Here is a 22,629-nt window from a genome sequence, read left to right on the forward strand (position 1 = left end):
GGAAATGATTTTGCAAAATTCAGAACGTGGCCATACAGCCTGGAGTCCAATGGAGGAGAAGACGGTGCAGTGACTCAGGGTTTTGAGTGGGCTGCGGAGTAGCACTTCCTGTTTTGGGTTTCTTTGGAGAAAGTTGGATGCTTTGTGCCAATGGAAGTGTCCTGCCTTCAGGGGCTCTTTGACCTAAATCAGGGGCTCCGAAGTTGGCAACTTTAAGACTTGTGGACTCCAACTTCCAGAAGCAGCGCTGGCTGGGGAATCCTGGGAGCTGAAATGCACAGGTCTTAAAATTGCCAACTTCGGTGAACTCTAAATGAATAGCGCTGCTCCGATCAGGTGAAACCCCGCCATTCCTGTCCCATAACCCAGCAATGTGCATCGCCTTCAGTGATGTGAGGGCTGGAGGCCACCTGGTGAAATTCCAGAGCAACCCACAAAGGAAGACCTGATTGTGAAATCTTGGAGAGAGGAGAGACGTGCCGGCCTTGAGGTGCGTGGGCGAGAACATTGTGCAAATGTGTTTTGCACGGAAGAGCTGCCGGCCTCTCCAGCTGTCCATGGGTGAAAATGTCAGGCTTTCCCAGCCGAGCGTTTGCAAAAGAAAACAGGAGCTACGGAAGAGATCCCCACTTCCAGTTAGAGAGTCTTTAACCCCCAGGAACCTCCAGGAATAAGAACTTTAGAGACCCTTCCTTGCTTCAAGTTACCCCAGCTTTAGTCCTCTACCTGTAGATAGAGACACACCTGTCTCAACCAGGACACCCGTCCTCCAAAACTCTCCTTCCGGCTACCCTTTTTCTGCTTCTGAGGAATGAGCAGGATCTCCAACAGCTTTGAAACCTGGTCAGGTGACGCCAAGCCCCTCCCCCACCCCATCTTCAAAGGTGCTGTGATTTCCTAGGGCGGCTTCGGGTGTAATTTTTTTGCATGAAAAAATATCTGGCAGAGAAGGGCCTGGAATGAAGCGAGGGCTGCTCAGCCCTTCAGCCTTGGCTGGCGGAGGAGGACGAGACGGCCACACCCTCTCCTCTTCCAGCTGCGGAGCAGAGTGAAGAAATTCCTGCTCAAACGTGGTGGTGAACGCCTGCCTGGGACGGCTTGTTTCCTTCTTCAGCTTCTCCTCCTCACCTCTTTTCACGCTGCTGCGGCGCAGATGCTCCGAGGGCCTCTTTTGTCTCTTGAAGAACCTGCCTCGTGGTCCCTCTGCCCTTCCAGGAGGTCTAGTGGTCTTTCCATTCCGCGAGGCGGCCCCTTCCGATGAAGGATGGTGTCCCTTGCTGAGTTCGTGGCGAGAACCTGCAAACCTGCCCCAGACTGAAACGCTGCAGGCAGCTGGAGGAATTTGGCGCTGTTTCTCCTTCTGAAGGGAATGAAAAGGGCTTTTGGTGAAGCGGAAGAAGCAGAAAGGTGACTTGACTGAGCCAAAGGTATTTCTCCTCTCAGGGGGGAAAAAAAGCACCTATTTTGCATCGGTCAGATTTTATAACTAGACTTGCAGAACCTGAACTGTGAGACAAAATGTGAGTGGCAGCCTGCAAAATTTGAGCTTCCTGCTCTTTTGCAAGGCTAACAATGGTCAGCGGGTGTTTGGCCTCCTTACGAGTTGAGCATCCTTAGAATAGCTACAACAATTCTTCTTAATCTTTGAATACGTGTTATATCTCCTAGAGGAGGATCGTGCTAGGGAGGACAATTTCCTGGGTTGTAGACAAGCTGCTTGACCTCCAGTAGACCATCTCTGAACATCTCAACCCTGAACCTGGATCCCTGGTTCCTCTTTTTCTCCTTTCCCAGAATTAAACCCTGAGACAGTAGCCGCGTAAGCACATTTTTCTCCTCTTTGAAAGTTCAGGATGGTTGTGAAACAGTTGGGCAAGAAGTCTATGAAAGGGATGGAGGCACCACCGAAAAGCTTCCACTGGTATATTTACTGTGCAGCCGTTCCCTCTTTTCTCGCCTAGGGAGCAGCACAGCAGGGGGGAGAGAGGGAGTCCAAAGTCGAATTAAACCAGCAATGCAATTAAACCAACCAACCGAGCTTTAAATATTTAAGTATATGGAAATAGTAGCCCTTCTTCCCCCCGGCCCCAAACACGGCTGAGAATCTCCATCAGATATGATGGCAATGACAAAGAAAACGACCCTCCGAGTTTCTCCTTGGCGAAGGCGGCTGCCGGCTTCTCTTTTGAGGACTCCCAGATAGGTCAAATTAGGAGGATTTGGGTCCAGTTGAGGCCAAGTAACCTTGAGGTAGTGCGACCCTGGAGGACACTGCTTGACCAGTACCTTGTTTTATCACCTGCTTCTTGCCCCTTCGGTGATTTTGTTCCGATCTCTTCTCTGACCAAGTCAGTGGAGGAGATGGATTCTCTCTTTTGCAAGGACAGGCGTCCTGGTCAGCCATGAGAGATGATGGTGGGTGTGGCCATGCTTAACTCCTCCAAGGATTCCAAATTGGCTTCACATTCTGGTCAAATTTCTGCCCAAACAGATGTTGATGTTAGACTATCAACGGTGTCTTAATGGGGTCTGAAAGATCTATAGATGGAAAAACTTGGGTGAATTCCTGTCTGTTGTCTGCCTCTCGTGTGTTAGAAACAAAAAGGAACCGTGAAGCTTGTTTGGGTCTCTTTCAGGAACAAACAAGACAGATTTAATGCTGCATTAACATTCTTACTCCTGTTCTTAGGATACAGGATAAACAGAGAATTTGCAGGTTAACAAATTAGGTTAAGTTGTTTGCATAGCATGTTAACCCACCCCTGGCCCCGCTAAAGATGTTCTGTGAAGAGAAAAACTCCCATCTCAAAATAACAGCAAGATACTCTGCTTAAGTTTTCAAAAAAAAAAAATCTAGCTTGTTAGAGTAGTTTTACAATTGGTTGCTTGGCCCCCCTTTAGTGGGTGAGTTGGTAGTGGCAGGTTTTGGCTGAACCTGGGAAAATTTCACTCCTGGTGGACTTGAGAATTGGACACGTTTGTCATCTCTCCTTCAGGCAGGGTGAAAGGGGCCTGTTTTGTCTTGTTTTGGGAAATCATGGTTTATTCATGGACCAGGAACCATCATTCCTCATTCCACCTGGAGGAGAAATCTGGCCTGTCATTTCAGCTGACCTGTTCCAAACCAGAGTTTTGAAAACCAGACTTGAATGGCTGTTGAATGGAAAATGGAAGGTCGTGAGGATGCTGATATCTCCATTCACAGAGGTACTGGCTGAACTGCCACAAGACGCGTAACTAAACCACCTTGGAGATTTGCACAGGTTCTGGAACCTCAGACTAGCCAGATTAGCACAATAACCCAGAAGATAAGCCATGTTTCAAGCCAGCCATGATTCGCAGAGTCTTCTGCTGTTACGCAACCGGTTCCGAGAGCTCTATGAACTCTGCCCGCCACCAACAATAATGGAGTGAAACCAATTTAGCACCGAGAAAGCACACATCCTTTCATTAATTCATTGTGGGCAACACGACAGAAGGTTGCTGTGTATCTTCAGATTGGAAAGGATCCGTTTTATGGCTAAGGACAAACAAATGCTCAACATTTCCTTCCTGCTCATCAGTCTTAATCTCCTTTCCTACAGCAGTGTACTAGACACACACACACGCACACACACACACGCAATAAAGGTGAAATAACTCAAGGGAAATAATTGCTTAGGAAGCTTGCTGATTTGGCAAAGTCAGAAGTTCCTTCGGCTTCTGTGCTCACCCCTGGCCAAACAGCAAATGATTCTGCAGCAAAATGGATTTTCTTCTTTTCACCTTGGCTTCAGGGATTTGCAGCCCATGAAAAAGACTGCAAACAATCCCACATGCCCCGTTTGACATAGTCACAACACTGCTAATGCAACACTTTGTAGTGACAGCTTTTTCAGCAGCCTCAGGTCGTGATGGGAGCATTTCAGGAATTTATCTGGCGAAGATAAGGAAGGAAGGCCAAGAGGGACCAGTGATTAAGTTCACACGCATTGCTCAAATCACCGCTTAACCACGACGGATTAAAAGAAAGTCACAATGGAACCACAAAAGTAATCCTCAAACCACAGTGCTGGGTTAGCTGCAATGGGCCGGACCCTGGTCAGAATTGAGGGCAAAGGGCAGCAGAGCTAGTGAAATATCGATCTGGACATTGGTGTTTTCCAGATGACAATAACTGGTTTTATAAACAGCTCTCTGGATTGCCTCACATTCCTCCCAGCTGAATATGGATGGTCAGCACAATGAAAAAGAGAAGAGTGGTAGGGAAATTCCTCTGCAGAAGTGGATTTTTTTTTAAAAAAAATTTTTTTGCAATGGATTAAGCAAAGGGAAGTGCCAAGATTTGAGCAAGCCGGCTGAGACTGTGATTTTTGTTCTCTCTGCTGATGTCATTAAACGGACATCTGCTCCGCGTCTCCTCTTACAGGTTCCTTGGGGTGAGTTTTCACCATGGCTTTGGCACGGCCGAAATAAAGAATTTCCAGAGTGAACGTGAACAGGCTGTGCTCAGATTTCAGCCCAAAGATACCGGGGGCGTTAGACACACACGAAGGGCGAGATCACGAGAGTTGAAAACGCACCGGCCACCTCCAGCTGTTCCCTTGGGAAGAAAGTCACCAGGCAGCCCGGCCAGAGAGGAGGCGGCACCTTCTCCAGGGGCCTGAAGGGCCAAGGAAGGTCTGGTGGCTCATTTGGGCTTCTGATATCCTCTCCAAACGTCTCGGTTTAGATTTTGGGGAGCCTCTGAGGGAGAGGAATGTGTGGCTGTACACCCTGGAAAAGATGCCTTTTGGGGTCTCCCTAGCCCTGGAATATTGGAGGAGATACCAAACCAAACGGAGCCAAGCCAACCAGGATTTCTGCAGTCCAAAAGTCCAGCATCATGGTCAGATTTAAGCTTCGGCTGGTTTTATGTCCTGTGAGAAAACCCCCTTGGTCTGGGATTGAGATAAGCAATCTCATTGGGTCAAATCAAGATTAATACGTTGAATATTACGGTCTGCGGCATTTGCCCTCTTAAAAATGACCTTGTTGGAACCCCCAGTCCGAGGGCCTCCTCTCTTGGCCCATGAAGGCAACGGGCTCCCTTGGGAAGTGGGCCAGTCCAGAGAGAGGCTTCGTGGGCTTTTAGATTTTTTTTAAAACCAGCTTGCAACCATTTATGCGACATTTTTCGCTGCTCCCCACTTGGAGACCCCTCTGAACCCAAAGGCAGATATATGTTGGCTTAAGCGTTGTCTGAATAACGTGCCAAAAGAAAAATAAATTGCATGACGGTTTTGCTGACTCAGCATACGGTTCCCCCGTGGGTGAAAGAAGACTGAAAAAAGGAAGCGGTTGCTGAGATGGGTGACGTTTTGTGGTCAAGTGGTGGTGGGGATGGGAACATTTACACTCTGCTCATCCAGCCCCTGGCGAGCTGATTCCCACCATGGGTTGGTTTTCTTAGAATGGCGGTGGAGGCCGAGGCCGGCTCTGGAGCTCAAACCCCCCCATGGCAAAATCCGCTTCTTTCCTCTCCACCCACAAAAGGCCGGGCAATTAACCCCACCAACCAAACCAAGCGAAGGAACTTTACAGGCTGTGAATCCCAGGTCCAACCTGCAGTCCCAGAGGGAGGAAACGTTGGGTGAAAAGGCCCAAAGCCTCCCTGGTCAAAGGCTGCTCAAAGCGTGTCTAGCGAGCGATTGCAATAAAATGTCTGCAATCCTTGATTTGGAACGGAGGGCCGGGAAGAAACGACGTAGGATTAGTTGGGAGCAGCTTCTCAACAGATCGCTTGGTTAGTTCTGCATTTTTTGGCCATCTTCACGGACAGCTGCTGGGTGGGCCCACCGGTTTCTGGTTCAGCTCCAGGGTTGCGATCTCCAGCCAAGGGTCCTGGGTTCCTTGGTGGCTTCAGGAGCCCAAACCTGCAGCTTGGATAATAGCGCCTTCTGTCCTCCAACCTGAACTTCTCAGTAGACACATGGACACATAAATCAATGCACAGGCACAATCTAGGTGGTTTCTTTCTTTTTTTTAATGGGGTGGGATGTGGTGGCGTCAGTGACTGCTGATCCAAGGTGGCCTTTGATCCCTCTGGAATTGAAGGAGGTGTTTCTTCAAGAACAGCACCACCTTCATCTTCCTCTCAGGTGGCTTCGGACCATCTGCTTGCTGAGCGGTGCCCTTGGCCTGATCCAGCTTCAAGGCTCTCCGGAGACCTTCTACAGGGTGCCCGGGAACCCCTTGCCCCAGGGAAGCCTGAGCGAATGAATTTCCTTGGGACAGTTGAGGGCACGTTCTACCCTGGTTTCCCTGGCCCCAGCTTGGTCTCCTGCTAAGCTTTCTTCTTCCCCTCGTCCCCGGGGAAGCAGCCAAACCCAGAAGGGTCAAAGAGGGGGAAGGGCTTAAGCCTGTTTGCAATGCAAGCAGGGCTAGAGATAAGCGGGGGAGCTTCCTTAGATCAAAGCCACAGAGAGCCTGGGAAAATTTCTCCCCATCGGTGTCCCTGACTGTGAAAAGCCACGCCTGGGCGGCTGTTTATCTGGGCCAGTGCGTGAAACAACATTTCAACTCCCTGCCTTTTTTCCAGCTGGTATCCGGGCTCAACAAGTGCCAAGAGAGCCTTGCGGGAGGATCTGAACATGCTTTCAGAGGGCAGCACCATTTCTCTCCGATCGGAGCACCCAGCGTGCCCTGAAAGAGGCTTGCCCTGAGCCAGGGGATCGCGTCACGTAAATTGAGTTATTCTCTCCGATCCTGAAGGAATCGCCTTCAGACTATCCCCCTCTTCAGTTTCACTGCTTCTGTATTTCAGGCTTCTGGGCTGACTCCAAAAAGGGCTTCACATGCTTGTCTTTCCCAGTTGGGCTCCAGTTTCACTCGTGGGTGGAAGTTGGAACTCCAGCTGGCCGAAAGAGATGGTTGTCTTGATGTAGACTAAATGCTTGGGAAGGACTGTATGTCAGCAAGCATGGAGAGGGAGCCTCGGTGGATGCTGAGAAGCAGAGTCCATACCTTCAAGGTAGACTGCTAAGAGAGGCTGAAGAAGAGGCTCCTCCACTAACCCAGTGGAGCAGAAGTGGAAGAAGAAGGAGAGGCCGAGTCTTTTAAGTGAGGGTCCTGGCTTATCCTTCTTCTTCTGGCCTCTGGACAACTTCAGGCATTTTGGAGTCTCCAACTCTGGAAGTTCATCCAACAGCCCTTGGTCACCTTGAGTGAGCAGGGATCCTCTCTAAGGAAACAGACCAAGAAAAAACCATTTTTAAAGAACTATTACCATCTGGCAGGGGGTACAGAATAATAAAAACTAGGACAAATCGGCTGAAAAACAGCTTCTATCCCAGGGCAGGAGCTCTGTTGAATTCTGTTGTGTAGTGCAGTGTTGGTGTGGTGTCGGGGTTTCCGGTTCAATGTGTGAAGGGTGAAGGATGTGTGTTCGTGTTTATTTTCATGGTTGTGATGTGCACTGAAGATGGTGTTTGATTTTGTTGTACGAGGTGCAATGACGATAAAGGAAACTAAGCTAAATGGGCATGGTCTCAAGGAAGAGGCGGACATTGGGTCCTCAAAACGAGTGGCCACCTTTGCTCGAGACCAGGGCCAAATCCTACCTTGTGGCTGGGACCATGAGATGGCAGAAGGTGAAGTTGGTGGGATTGCACCAGAAATGACAAATACAGGAAGTCAAGAATGATAAGGGACTTACTCATTTCTTATCACACTTGCTCCACCTTCTCTTCCTTTCTTGGCACATTGCTTCTTCTTTCCCTTGCATTTATGCAGGTTAGCATCCAGATCGCTGGTCTTGACGATTTTTCTTGAGCCAAAACTTCTTCTGAGAGGGACGTTTCCCCATCAGCAAAGTACGACCACCGTCTCGTCATAAGGTGAGGAGCTCCGGGAGTCCCTCCGTGCTGGTTGGGTGGGTTTGTGGGATGACAGGCACCCCCTCACCTCCTGGGGCAAGTTAGAGTAGCAAGGAAGTTGGCGAGCAGAGAGAGCCAACGACCTCCGACCCCATTTGTCCGAGAGGGAGAATGAGTTCTCCCCCAATCCCTCCCAAGGGACAGAGCCGCTAGAGTTAAAACCGGCTGCAACCCAGTTTGTGGTTGGGTGGGAGGGCGTGGGAGACACTTGGCAAACTCAGCACACCCGGCTTAGGTCTCATGCAGCCAAACTGGTGTGATGGGTCACCAAATTGGAAGCTCAACCACCTTCCCCTTCTGTCCTGGTCGGTCCAGGGGCCCCTGGTGAAACCAGTTGATCTCCCTGCAGAAGCCAAACACGGCCTAGGATCCATTCTCTGGGACGCACCTGGAAAAGAGGTGGAACTTGGATCGTAATGCGGTGGCCACAATTCTCTTGACTTTTTTGACTCTGCTCTGCAGAAACCTCTGGTGGTTTGCATCGGAAGGGACAGGTATTAGCTGCCCACTCAGGCATGGCAAGGCTCAAGTCCTGTTAAAAATGCAGCCCTGACTTGGAATGCCTGCACCCATTTGGGGCGGTGGGTCTGTGGGCCGGAATGCCAGGATCTTCTACCCATTCTGGAAAAAATGCAGAGGGAGAAGGTGGGCGCCCTGGCTAAACCAGGCCAAGGTCTGTCCTGGTGGAGGCAGGAATTCTTTAGCCAGATCATCAGTGGAGGGGGGAACGGAGAAGGCCGCCTTCATTCTGCGGTTTGTGTGGCCTTGTTCCATCTGTTTGTTTTCCTTCTCGTCTTGCGGCTGTGTTTCCAAACACCTGATAGCCTCGAGGTTGTGCGCACGAAAGCTGAGCAGACAGTTCTACAGGCATCCTTATCGCCTGCCCAGAAAGCAACAATTCGGGTGCCCCAGGAACCTGCCAGGAACAACACAGCGCTGCAAGGGGCCTGTCCTTGGGGGGGGCAGAGATAGAAAAGAAAACTAGGGGAAAGAGAGTCCTATCATTTTTTGGGGGGGCCGGGGGGTCTGCTGGGGAGGTGGCTGCCTGTGTTGGCGGTCAGGGCCTGAGTCAGGAGGCTTCTAAATTGGGACATCCTGTTTGGGTTTTGAGATGACAAAGTGCTGAGTTGCTTGCGTGCAACTGCTTTGCAGAACCTCTTTGCAAAGTTGGGTGAGGCTGCTGGGAGCCCACCCAAGTTGAGGAACAAGACTCTGAATGTTCCCATCAGAAGTAGAGCCACCCCGCTTCACCCCAAGGGCCTCTCCAGCAGTGCCTCATGGGCCGTTGGGCATTCTGAAGAATGGGTCCCAGCAGCCCAAGAAGGACGTGCCTAGAAGCTTTGGCGCTTTTTCTGAAGTCCTGGTTGGGGTTCTCCTCAGCCCCCTTCCAGCTTCTGAGAAGTTCTGCTCCATCCTCAGAAATCCAAGAATTCAAGAAGAGACTGTCAGAAATGGCGTAGGCTCTCCTGCTTGGGGGAGGTTAGACTAGATCACCTACAAAGTCCCTTCCAACTCTGTTAATCGAATCAAATCGAATCGAATCCCGGATGTGGAGATGTCAATTCTGAGGTCAAAAGCAGCGGAGGGTCATTCATTAGCTTGAAGGGAAACGCCAGGGCGTGTTGTTGGTCCCAGGAGATGGAAAGTCTATTGGGTGGCCAGGACATGGTTCCATTTATTCGGAGTCATTGCCCCAAAGTATTTACCCAATCAGTCTGACCTAATAGGTTACATTCGGACATGCATCCTATCACCTTCTTGGCAGAGTCCTTCCCTTCACACCTATCCTGCTCCTTGAGGTAACCACCAGAGTAGGAGGGCTACTCCAGGGATACAGGGGAGAAAATCCCCCTCACTGAGCAGTATTATCCATAGCCTTTTGGTCAGGAGGATACAAAATCCTTGCCGTGCCTCTGAGGTGTTGATGCCTTGGGCCACAACCTCCAGCCCGTCACTCGTAGATTAAATCCATTCCCTCCCCAAAGAGTCCGTGGTGGCCTTCCAGAGAGAGGTGGAGTTCTGATTTGACCGGCTTCTCTGGAGCATTTCTTCATAAAACCCCCTTTCCCTCCTGAGTGAAGCTTTCCGGAGGGCCAGGAATCTCTCTGCGGCCAGCCAAGGAAGGTCCCTGAGGGAATAAAGAGCGAATTAGGTGGAGCCACTGGGGAGTTTTGCTCCTCAAATGGGTCACCTTAATTAGTGGTGAAGAACTGCACCAGGAGAAGAAGGGGCCCTTGGACTGGGTTAGGAAGTAGGAATGAAGACCCCGAACAACCCACGGACGTCGCCCTGGTCTTCTTGAAAAAAGATCCTTACATTTCTAAAAAGACAACAGAGTTGGAAGGGACCTTGGAGGTCTTCTAGTCCAGCCCCCTGTTCAGGCAGGAGACCCTATATGATTCCAGACAAATGGCTCTCCCATCTCTTCTTAGAAACCCCCAGTGTTGGAGCAGGGTCACAACTTCTGGGGGCAAGTCGTTCCACTGACCCATTGAACATTCTACCGACTCAGTTGAATTAAGGAAAGGGGGGGGCGGGGGTGGTTGAAAAGCCAGCAGGCCGTCATTTTCTGGAGGGAATCCATGTTTGTCCTTACGAAAAGGCGGGGCTCCGAGCTCTGCCCAACGCAGGACCTTCATTTTGTAGGGTCCCCCCAAGCTTTTCTCCTCCTTGAGAGAGAACCACACCCCCCCTCACCTCCTCCTCCCACCCAAAGAGAGAGCTTATCCTTTATGGATAACGGGCACTGCTGGCTCCACCCAGGATGGCAGAGTCTCTGATTCTGCCAATGCAGAGCCACCCAAACTGCTGCCCGCCTCCCTCCCTCCCTCCCCTCCCTCCCACCCACCAGGACCAGGAGGGAAAGCAAAACAGCCACCAACTTCCCCGAGAGGGTTTCCTCTTTCCAAAAAGAAAGCAGCTGCAAAGCAGCTTAAACCCAGCCCTCGCCTCGAATGGCTCATTGAACAGGAGCATTGCTCGCCTCGTCCTCGGCTGATATTCTTCGTTCCGCCGGGTGTCATTGTTTGTTTTGTACCCTTGGCAGGAAAAGTTCCCAATAAGGCCGACTCGGCTGATCTTCCTCCGTATTCCTGCGTTGAGCCTCGCTTGTTGACGGTAAGAAGACTCAGGTCACAAGGGCCTGTCTGAATGCCGCTTTTTCTTGGCTCCTGCGCCTGGCCTGCTCTGGCTGGGGACATCATTTGGGGAAACGAAACCTGTGCGGGTATTATTGTACCTGGCTGGTGTGTGTGTGTGTGTGTGTGTGTGAGATTTTGCAGTGGGTCCTTGGGGGGCCCCTTCCCAAGCATGGAAGCTTATCAGAGATCCAACCTAGAATTAAGGAGACGTTTCCTGACCTTCAGAACTATCAATCACTGGAATAATTTGCCTCTGGGAGTGATGGGAGCTCCGTCGCTGGAGGTTCTTAATGAGATCGGACCTTTTGTCCAGAACGGCACAGGGTCTCTTGCCTGACCAGGGAGTTGGGCGCTCAAGATCCTTTCCAAACTCTGTTATTCTGTATTTTAATCCAGCTGAACCAAGGCTTGCCATTCCTTCTCGCTTGGCTTCCTCCTATGATTATTGAGGTGGCCAAGGAAGGAACCTCGGGTCTGGAATCCTAGCTCAGCTTGCCCACAGCTTTGGAAAGACAGTTCATCTGGGTCTTCTGAGGCCTCGTCTTGCTGGCAGAAGCCCACCGCCCATCTGTTTCCTGGCCCCCAGATGTAAAACCTGCCCATGAAATATTAATGTTTTTGTCTGCTTGGAAATCCTTGGTCTGCCTTTTAAGCTCCAGCTGAACATTTCTCACTTGGTTCCACTCAGCAGGATCTCCAAGGTGAAGAGCAGTGCTGATGAAACAAAATGCTTTTGAGTTGCATTCTTAGATGAGATTTAACCCATGTGGACTTCAACTCTGGCTGGGGGATTCTGGCAGCTGAAGCCCACGTGTCTTAAAGTGGCCAAGGTTAAGAAACATTGTCTTAACCCATCAAAGTTTCCCACTCCCATTTGTATTGTCTTTGAGAACAGTTTTGAGTATTGCAAGTGATACTATTAAAATTTCAAAGCTCACCAGGGTTTTACTTTCACGCGAAAAACATGCTAGCCCTCTATTTATTACATATTAAAGAACTGACACCACTGTGCTCTGCTTGCCAAAGGATTTTTCCTTCTTTTTAAAATGCCAGCTAGACAAAGTCTACCGATGCTTTGATACAGTTTGATCTAACAGAGGGACCGGACTGATGTTCCACCACTAGATGTGTGATCTGTCTTGTCTCTCCTGCAAGGGGTTCTGGGACATTTTTCAAGGCAGGATGCTCATTTATTTTGGAGAATGCCGTATTCAGCCTCCTCCTTCCGTTCATTGGAATTGGCGTCACCGGGTAGGATTGGGGTCATCCAAGGAAGAAGTTGTGTAGAGATTAGTCTATGTCCCTCTCCATCCATCCATATCAATTAGTTTTGACTTGCAACAATAATTCTTTGTGTTTACTCAGTTGTTACTCAGCCATTACAGGCAGCCTTAGATGAGGCTAGCTCTCACTGGCTTGTCCTATCAGCCCTCACTCTTCTGTGTTTCCTAACTGTGCTGTAGAGCTACCTTGGCATCATGTCAATTTTTTGACTTACCTGTGTTCCAACAGATCATGGGAGAATTCGAGAACACTACGGATTACTTAGACTATGATATTTTCGAAGACCTCATTCCTGTCAGAGACACATACAGAAAAGAAACCTCAATAGAGCCTCTGACCATTGTTCAAGTGGTCACCGCTCTCATCTACAGCATCACCTGCCTCCTGGGTCTATTGGGCAACGGTTTGGTCATCGCCATTATCTTCAAGATGAAGAAGACAGTCACCACCATCTGGTTCCTCAACCTGGCAGCTGCTGACTTCCTCTTCAACGTCTTCCTGCCCCTGAACATCGCCTACACCGCCATGGGTTTCCACTGGGTTTTTGGCAGAGACATGTGCAAAGTCAACAATTTGCTTCTCAACCTCAACATGTACACCAGTGTGTTTCTGCTGACCATCATCAGCTTTCACCGCTGCGTTTTGGTGATCTTCCCAGTCCAATCTCAAAAGCATTGGACCCCGACAATTGCCTGGGTGGTCTGCGTCGTCATTTGGGTTTTCGGTTTTCTAATGAGCTCCCCTTCCATTGTTTTCCGAGACACCACAACCTTCCACAACCGCATCCTTTGTTTCTACAACTTCTCCTTGTCTAGTTCTCGAAATGACTCTGGCCTTGGCACCCAGAAACACAAAATGGTAACCACCTTTCGCTTCCTGATGGGGTTTATCTTACCAGTGATCATTATCACAGTATGTTACATTACCATAATTTTTCGCCTGAAAAAGAACCGCCTCACCAAGTCCAAGAAGCCGTTGAGAATCATTGTCACCATTATCACCACCTTCTTCTTGTGTTGGTGTCCATACCATACCCTCCACCTCCTGGAAACTGACCATCGCTCAGTTCCAGAAACAGTCTTTGAAATTGGGTTGCCCCTTGTCACCGCCATCGCCGCTTCCAACAGCTGCATGAACCCGATCCTGTACGTCTTCATGGGCCAAGATTTCAGGAAGTTTAAGGTAACCATCCTGTCCAGGCTGGCGAATGCCCTGACCGAGGACACAATCAATTCGGTCCACTCATTCTCACGCAAGAGCGTCACCAAAGCCAGTTCAATGACTGAAAAAGAATCCATTTTACTCTGAGCTTTGGAACCCAACGTGGATTACAGTAGATCCTGGTTTCCAGCAATGATCCAAAGCTCCTGATGGTTGCCTTCTTGGATTATTCCGGTGGTTTCAGGAAGGACTTGATACTGGCTTGGTGAATCTAAGCCAATGGTGGTTATAAGTACACTCTTGTTTATTCTTATCACAGCATTTTGCAGGTTATGGCATAAACACCTGACCCTAACCACAGAAACAAACTTCACGACAAAGGAAGGCTTGATGGTTGAACTTCAGCCTGTAAAGTCTTCACTGCATCCTACAAGTTCTTCGCAATAAGCATATTTTGAGCTCTGGGGGAAATGGACCCCCCCTCTCTGATCTGAGAATTGGGAAGTTTAGGGTTTGTAGAGATTCTCAGTCCTCCAGGTCCTGGTTGTCCCCAAGGTGCTTTTTTCAGGAGGAAACTGGACTTTCTTGGTTTTTCTTTGAAGACATTTCACTTCTCATCCAAGAAGCTTCTTCAGTTCTGACAGGATGGCGGGGAATTGCCTCCTTAAAAAGCACCTTTGGAAATTTAGGGTGAATTTGTTTTAGACAGGACTCTGAAACAGATGGGTATGTGTGTGTGTGTGTGTGTGTTTCCTAATCCTTTGTACCTGTGCAAATCCAGGTGTGATTTCTCATTCTGTCACCTTCCAGGTGAGCAGACATGCAAGAGATTCATTTCCTGCAATCGTCAAGTTTCCCAGTGGAGAATTTAATTCTGGTAAAATAAAATAAAAAACCTTCTTTCCATACTATAAATCACTCTTCGGAGAATCATCATTTCATACAGTTCTGTCCAGCAACTTTCTCTCTCTTGTTGACTTTTCCCTGAGATTTCATAGTCCACGAATAAATCTTTGCTCTAAGAGGCGGGTGGTGCATCCCATCTATTCAATTTCATGCCCAGTTAATTTGGGAAATAATTCATTTTCCGCTCTTTTTCTTTTCGCTGATGAATAGACCTAAATCTGAGGCGCTGAGCTAGAATCCAACCCTGGATTTATAACTTGATCAGTTGGTTTTCCTTATCCCAGATCTAACAAAACCGCTTCGGATTGTATCTGGAAAGACCTGGGCTATGGAAGCTCTCTTTCTGAATCCTTCTTTCCCCCCCGAAGGGTCAGGCAGAACAACGTCTCCACCCTGGAGTAGATCAACAAGGATCTCTAACTCCTGGCAGTCTCCCCAGATACAACCAGAATTAAAAAGGAAGTTGTGGAAATTTGATACACCGGGAACAATCTCTTGCATGAAAGAAATAGTTCCTGGACATGCAAACATTTTTTCCAGCTGGTGAATCTTAAAGGATGAGAGTCCGTCATTCAAGTCCCAGCAATACGACGTGTGTTGAACATCAATCTGTCGTCTCAGGTTTTCTACAAATGAAAAAGTATGTACCAGTAGGTGTTGTATGTAAGATTCCTAACAAGTATATCTGTATTTAAGATAAGTTGGGGTTTTTTTTAACTTGGTATTTCTAAAGATACGCACTGTTGTTGTTTTTTTCATAAGCAATTTTGTAAAGTCCACCTTTTTTAAATGAAAAAAATAAATTCCAAGCAGTGATATCCTGTAGCATTTGTGTTGCAAAGTGGGGCGTATATTAAATAAAGAGACACATTTTTGTGCGATGGTTTGAGTGAAGGAATATTTGGAGGGGAAAGTATTAATAGGTCAGGTGGCTGGGGAATTCTGGGAGTCGAAGCCCAGCAGTCTTAAAGTTTGCCAAGACTGGACACCCCTGAATAAATACCTCAGCGCAATCTGGTGCTGGTCTCTTCTAAGAACCTTAACTATGAAGTTTTCCATGATCTTCTTCTCGGCTCTGGAGGGGCTGCTAAAAACATCACCAATAAACAACGGCCTTTAGCGCCTCTGTGTTTTTCATCTGCAAAGTGTTTTGCACATTTTCATCTAATTAATTCAAGTGTTACCCAAAGAGGGCAAATTTGTGAGGGAGATAGATGATCAAGGGAAAATTCCTTTCAGAAGCAGACCAACAAGCGTTGGGTGAGGCCAAGGGAAGCTCTGCCTTAAGACGAAGGCTCCGGTCTCGAATAATGTATTTTCGTACTTATTTCCACAAAGGCATGCACCTTTAGGTAGATTAAAAAAAAAAACTTTTTTTAAAATGGATGCTTTGGAGAGGGGTGAATTTCAGAAGCATTTGGCTTCTGCAGATTTTGGAAATGAAAGGGACGTTGTGTCTAAAGACAGACTAGACATTAGAGAGATTGAAGATTAGCATTCATATTGTGAACTTCTGAGAATACGAAGGTCTAAATTATCCAGCAGAAATTTTAAAAAGTAAGAAACCAAAATCAAGCTAAGTCACGGAAAATGTGAGCACAGAAGGTCTGTGAACATTGTCCATTCCCGAGACTTAATTTGAGGGCTGAAAAGATTTCCCTTTTCAATCTGTTTGTTTAGCACCAGGATATAACAAACTGATCTGGCAGTTGCAATCCAAATATACACACACACACACACACACACACAGACACACCTTGGTCTAACCATATGACAGGCCAACTTGCCAAAAGAAGGGCGTTTACAAAAAACATTTCTACATTTCCTTTGTCTTCATGCTATATGTGTGTAATATCCAATACAAAAATAAAATTCAGCAGTCTGGATATATGTTTTAAAAGCCTTCTAAACCCAGAATCTTTGTAAGAAAGAAACAAGGGACTTACCTTTTTGTAGGCTCAGAGGCTAAGCAGGTTCAGCGTTGATTAGGACTTGGGAAACGGGGGAGTCCAGAGAATTCTAAGATGTAGCCTAGATTGAGAAGCCCCCCAAAACATCTCAGAAGCGAGGAATGGAACATCATTTGCAAACGGTTCCCAAGAAAATACAGGCCTGAGTTCCTGGAGGCACCAGGATAGCTTCAGTTGGAGGGAAACCTGACCATCCCTTAACGAGAAAATAAACAGCGCAGCCAATTTAAAGTGTCTTTCACAAACCCCGAGTTGCAATTCTACAAAGAAGACCTTCCAGAACAGGTCCTCTCCACTGAAGTCAAGAAGGGGCTTGGAGAAACATCCTTGCTGAGGACCGTAAGACACCAAAGGCAGAGAAAAAAAGACTTTGGAAGCCTGTTTAGGATTTCTGGGAACTGTAAGCCAATTCCTGGGCAGGCAGTGACTTTGAGGGCTGCCAAGCGCTCTTGTTGACCTCCAACCTGATCCTGCGGCTCATACAAAGATCCTGGGACTCAGCTGCCCAATTGCAAGAGGACTCGGCCCAATGAAGTCATATCCCCCCTAGCTCTAAGGAAAGTCCTCAGCCCAGCCTCGCGAACAGAATGTGGGGCAACTGCCTGGAACGGCCTCTGCTTGAGACCCTGGGAAGGGGCTCTAGAGTCACAATCCCACCTGTCGTGGCCACGTGGGCCAAGATGTGTCTTCCAAAGAGAAAGGTGCATATTGCCTTCAGTTGCTGCAGAAGGTCCATTGTCATCTCTTGTTTATTTCTCCAGCTCATCCTCTCCAGAAAGCCATGATCTCTGCAAACAGCTTTCCTGGATTGATGAGTGGTGCACAACTCTTGGGTTAAACCACCAACGTAAAGCACACTTGGTGAAAGCAAATATTTGACTTCCATCCTTCCAGTTTGTTTGCCTGTTTAATGTGGTACCAACCCTTTTCCCATATAAATAAGGGTGTCCTGGAGGAAGCAGCTGGTGCTTTTCACAAGCTAGAGATGGAAGCACCAACATTCACACGTTCTGCTAAACCCTGGTTTGCTTTAGCCACTTTTTTTTTTAACAGGACAGAGCTGGCTTTCCAGACCTGTGAAGTAATTGGTTCAGAATCTGTTTAGGTTTTCTGGAATTCCACGTCAAATTTTAACAGGTATTAGGGGTGATTTATGGCTGGCTTTGGCATACTTTATCATGTGTGCAAAGAAAGGCAGATCTAATATTCAGTGCTGTTATCTCCAAAGTTTTTTTTTTATTAAAAATATAAAACAGATCTGACTCAATCTTTAGATAACAACTTACATCACTGTAGGCTCTCTGATTTTCACCTGTATCATTTTTCAGGCCAAAAAGGACGTCTGTTCGTTTTATGGGTGCTCGTCTGTACCCAGTCACTTAACTCAGGGGCCTCCAAACCTGGCAAAGAGAAGACTTTGTGGACTTCAACTCCCAGAATTCCTCAGCCAGCCTTCAAGTGGCCAAGGTTGGAGGCTCCTGACCTCGTCCATCACCTCTTCCTTCTACTTCTCATCCCTTCGCCTGGTTTAGTTTCTTCTCCTCCATCAGCTCAGTGTTTCTCAATCTGTCCAACTTTAAGGTGTGAGCACCACTGAAAACCCCTTTGATTCCAGGATCCGTTTCCGCCCTCCTTTTTGTGACACTGGGCCACGTCTTCTGGTGGCACCAAGCAGGGGAGGGGGAAAAAAATATATGTCCCTTTGAGCATGTGGAAGAGCAGCTCTTGAAATGCCATCACGCTGAGATGGGAATGTTGTCCTCGGTGCGCCTGAGGCTGAGCAAGATGTAAATTGCTCCAAAACCAGAGAGCAATCTTGTCTGTGTCATTAATAATTCTCTCTGAAATAAGCATAACTGCATATTTGCTTGATCGTATCAGAGGGCGAACGCAGCCGGCTGACACGACAACAGAGGGAGATAAGTGAACTGAAGGAAGGAAGGAAGGGAGGGAGGGAGGGAGGGAGGGAGGAAGGAGGGAGGGAGGAGGAGGGAGGGAGGAAGGAAGGAAGGAAGGGAGGAAGGAAGGAAGGAAGGAAGGAAGGAAGGAAGGAAGGAAGGAAGGAGATGGGGAAGGGAGGGAGGGAGGAAGGAAGGAGGGAGGGAGGGAGGAAGGAAGGAAGGAAGGAAGGAAGGGAGGGAGGGAGGAAGGAAGGAGGGAGGGAGAAAAGGAAGGAAGGAGATGGGGAAGGGAGGGAGGAAGGAAGGAGGGAGGGAGGAAAGGAAGGAAAGAAGGAAAAGAAAGGAAAAGAACACTCTCTGGTGGATAGTTTTCTGGTTTCACGCTTGTTACAGGGATCCAGAGACGGGCCTTCTTATTCCGTTTTCCTTCCTTCTGCTTCAGTTGCCTTCTTGGAATCACCCAGAGCCTTCCTCTCCCTCGCCTGCCTCTCTCCCTTTCCATGTTCAGGAGGTGATGGGTGCCGATGAATCCTCACTGCACAGTTACACTCCTTCTCTGCATCCTTTCAGACATCTGGGCTGGTTCCAATCGCACGTTCGTGTAAACATTGGAAGAGATTCCTCTGAGTGACACCCGTAACATTTGGGTTTAGCCTGCCTTGCTTTCCATTATTATGGGGTGGTGTTTTGTTCTCTCCCCCCCCTCCCCCCCAGTTTAGCTGTCAGGCTATGGAAACAAAGCTGTGCGGCATGTTATTTCCATAAATCCCCCCCTTTTGTTTGAGAAATGATGGGAGCAAAACAAAAGGAAGACATATTTGTTTTCTTCCTGGGTGCCACGTTGCTTGGACGGATCCCCATTCCAATCCCAGCTCCCCATGTTCTGGCAGATGGTGGACCATAAACTTTATGGAAAAAGTGTAAAAGTGATAAACAAACATGTTTCTTTTGTGGAGGGATGAATGTCATGGCGTGGAAGACTTACTCTCTCTCATCTTCCTAGGCATGTTGTTGCTTTTATTAACATACGAGTGGATTATATTGTTAAGCACCTTCTCCCAAATCATCTGAATTAAAACTGACATTTGTGATGTTCAGCCGAGAGACGCGTCCCTGTTTTTCTGCTCCTGTTAATTGCAATGGCCTGACTTCTCCGCTGGAGGAATTTTCTTCGTATTCTGCCTCCTTCTTCCTTATAACAGGTGTGCTATGGTGTGCTGGTCTTTCAGCAAAAGTGTGCACTCTTATTTGTGAAAACGTAGTCACAACGAATTGTTTTCCATATGGATTGTGTTTCCCCAGCTAAGGCAACCGTTTTCCAAGTGCAGATGCAAACATTCAGTAGTTTTATTCTCTAGAGAGTTCCATTGGAAAAGTTTGGGGAGTCCTGAGGCTTCTTCAAGGTAAACGAATAAACACAATAAATTTAGAATAACAAGAACAAGGAATCCATCTCTTCAGTCTGGTTTTAAAGTCATGCTTGGGTCTGCACAAAGTCTTGAAGACAATAAAAACTTGAAGCAAGAAGGAAAGTGGGTAGATCTAAACATGGCCTGAGGGGCCTCCAAGAATTCCCCACTGACCAATAAGATGGTTAACTTTCTTCCTTTAAGCAGACCATTCCCTTCAAGACAATGGGCGTCGTTGTTGGAAAATATTCTGCAGTCCTGTCCAGATTGTGGATCAGTGATGGAGCTCACGCTTTGGGAATCCGTGGGCTTTTGTTTTATTCCCGGGGTACAAAGCTTTGCTCGGACATATAACGATTTAGTTCAATATTGAGATGATGGGAGAACTGAAGAACTGAAAACCCCCCAGGAGGCATAAAAAACCCAGGTTTTAATGCTGTCCTCGGAAGGAAGGGAAACAGGATCACTCAGTTTGCCACCGAGACAGCATGACAGATCTGAAGGACTTCACTCTTAATTCTCTCTCTCTCTCTCTCTCTCCTCTTTCGGGTATCTTAGGAAATTATTTCCTAGAGTAACTCAATATTTCATTGGGAGCCAACTTAGAAACCAATGAATTCCTTCACTGGATGCCTCTGGGACCTTCAGTCTTGGTCTCCACCCAGGAGGGGATCTAAAGGGCTTGGAGTTCAGTGTGTGTGTGTGTGTGTGTGCGTGTGTGTGTCCATTTTTATCTGTGCAAAAGGGAACATCTCCTCATTTTTCAGGCCCCACGTTCACCTGTTTCTGTTCTGAATCTTTTCTCTCGGTCTGCTGAAACAGCCACCCGTCCAAAGTATTTTTAAATTTTACAGGGAACACCAGCCTGGGTTTGAATGGGAAGGCAGGGTTGCTATAGCAACCACTAGGTATAACCAACCAGCCGTTGTCTAGTCCTCCCGGGGGCGGGGTGGCACCTCAAAATTAATAAGCCGGTGGGATGCCAAGCAAAGCAAAATCCTAAGGAAGGTTAGAGACAAAAGGGGGGCCCCCTCCGTCTTTGAATGGGGTCAGGGAGCTGGGTGCGATTCTCTGGAATAAACAGCCCTCTTCATTCCTGCCTTGGGGGTCGCCCTCCACACAGTGGGAAATGGGGTGGATTCTCCTAATCTGCAAACGGAGCTGGGTTTTGCACGACGGGCATTTCTCGCTGTTCTAGGGCATTTCTCGAGGGTTTTGCGTAGCTCAGCAGATCTGCAAAGTGGCAGGAAAACATCGGCCTCATGAGCCGGAGGGCTGAAAAAGGAGAGACGGGCAGACCGATAGAAGATTTGTTTCCCTAGCTCTCTTATCTGCCTATTTTGAATTCGCCTGATCTGGCGTAATCCAGCGATAAGTCCCTCTGATGGCGAAATCCGACGCTTCTGAATTAATCAATTTGGAGGGATTTGCACCATATCCGGAGTCACAGTCTAGCCAAGCGAGCTTCGTTTACACAACAAGGGGACGGCAAAACCGAATCACAACTTTCACACATTTTAGCCTTTTGGTTTTGCTCAGCCTTGGCATGACCCAACTATATGATGTGAGAGCACAATTGGGATGAAAGCAGGAAACGAATTTAAGATGGAGACTGGAAAGTCTCACCTTGAAGGCTGCAGTTGTTTCTTAGTGAGTCTGGACTCTCATAACTTTGCAACAGTGGAGACAATATTATTTTTTTCCTCCCTCCCTCCCTCCCTCCCTCTCTCCCTCTCTCCCCCCTTCTCCTCCTCTCCTTCTCCTCTCACTCCCCCCCAACAGCCTTTGGTCAGCTAATTTTCCTATTTCTCTGCCTACCCTGGACATCCAAGCATGCGTGCAGGATGTCTTAAGAACTTCTGCAATTACATTCTTGGTCTTGCTTGCATTTCCCAAGAAGTTGTGATGGTAAACTCCCCCTTTTTCCACATCAGCTGTTGCATCCACACGCGGAAAGGGCCGTGAGAGAACGTCCCAGACCTCCCACTGGAAGAAGGAGAGGCCACCCGGGGTGGAAGAGATCTGCACCCCATCACCAGCAGCAGCCCCTCCTCAAAATGATCGGATCAAAATGCCTTTGATATCGGGGGGTTGCTGAGCAGAAGCCCTGGCAGGGGGAGCACCTGTGAAAACTCCCAGCGGGAGCTGCTCATTTCGCATTCAGCACCACGGTCAGCGTAAGCGGGAAGGGAGGGACCGCGCAGGAAAGGAGGGAGGGGCCCCTTTCTGATAGGAAGCATCCCAGCCCCTCCTTTGCCCACCCACCGTCCTGCAAGACCACATCCAGCCCTGGTGATGTTCCAGCTGCCGCTGGGCGGAAGCCGCCCTCCCGTTCTGCTCAGCGCTGATGGGCGCGGATGGGCAGGGGCGCCTCGCTCGGCAAGCAGACTCTTGGCCAAAGGAGAAGCATCCGCACAACGCACATCAGGGGTGCCCAGCAGGGAAAGACAAAACGACAGCCCGCAAACGAGCGGGAGCTGCAGAGAAATGTCGCAACGGGCCGCGTGGCTATTGTGGACGTTGGCCAGACCGTTAGGCTTTCTCACAAGGCTGCCCTTCGCCTTCTCCAGCTCCTTTCTCATCCCTCACGATTCCTTGCTCCCGCTCAGCATTGGGTGGTCACAAAACGTAGCTGGTTCTCATTAGGTAACTGAAAAACAACCTAAGGGATTTTTCCCCCAGCCTATCTTTGCCTTTATGCACACAAAAGTAGAGAGATTATTCCAAATAGGACTTAGCCTACCTATGTCCCCTATCATCCACCACAGATACATACATGTATGTATGTATGTATGTATGTATGTATGTATGTATGTGTGTATCTGTGGTGGATGATAGGGGACATAGGTAGGCTAAGTCCTATTTGGAATCTCTGTTATTTATGACATGAGATAAAATTCTAATTCACTTGAGCGTCATCATAGCAAAGCTGCTCCTTGGAAGTTCAGCAGGAGCTGGAAGAT

General features: G+C 48.3%; 1 protein-coding gene across 4 annotated transcripts; it reads left to right on the forward strand.

Annotated features, from left to right (window-relative positions):
• The first annotated feature begins 1,038 nt into the window (after positions 1 to 1,038).
• Positions 1,039 to 15,199, forward strand: CMKLR1 (chemerin chemokine-like receptor 1). 4 transcript variants are annotated; one of them, XM_087912984.1, is made up of 4 exons: positions 1,039 to 1,427; positions 7,753 to 7,856; positions 10,942 to 11,012; positions 12,548 to 15,199. In XM_087912984.1, exon 4 carries the CDS (start codon positions 12,551 to 12,553, stop codon positions 13,625 to 13,627), a length of 1,077 nt encoding a protein of 358 aa, XP_087769110.1. In that variant the 5' UTR covers positions 1,039 to 1,427; positions 7,753 to 7,856; positions 10,942 to 11,012; positions 12,548 to 12,550; the 3' UTR covers positions 13,628 to 15,199. The 4 variants fall into 4 exon arrangements, with proteins under 4 accessions (XP_087769110.1, XP_087769111.1, XP_087769112.1 ...); XM_087912985.1 differs by having other exon boundaries at positions 1,061 to 1,407; XM_087912986.1 differs by lacking the exon at positions 1,039 to 1,427 and having other exon boundaries at positions 7,751 to 7,872; positions 10,959 to 11,012.
• The last annotated feature ends 7,430 nt before the right edge of the window (positions 15,200 to 22,629 follow it).

The sequence above is a fragment of the Pseudonaja textilis genome, chromosome 15 (assembly GCF_049901715.1).
Source record: "Pseudonaja textilis isolate UNSWEBS1 chromosome 15, rPseTex1.2, whole genome shotgun sequence".
In the NCBI taxonomy this organism is placed as follows: Eukaryota; Metazoa; Chordata; class Lepidosauria; order Squamata; family Elapidae; genus Pseudonaja; species Pseudonaja textilis.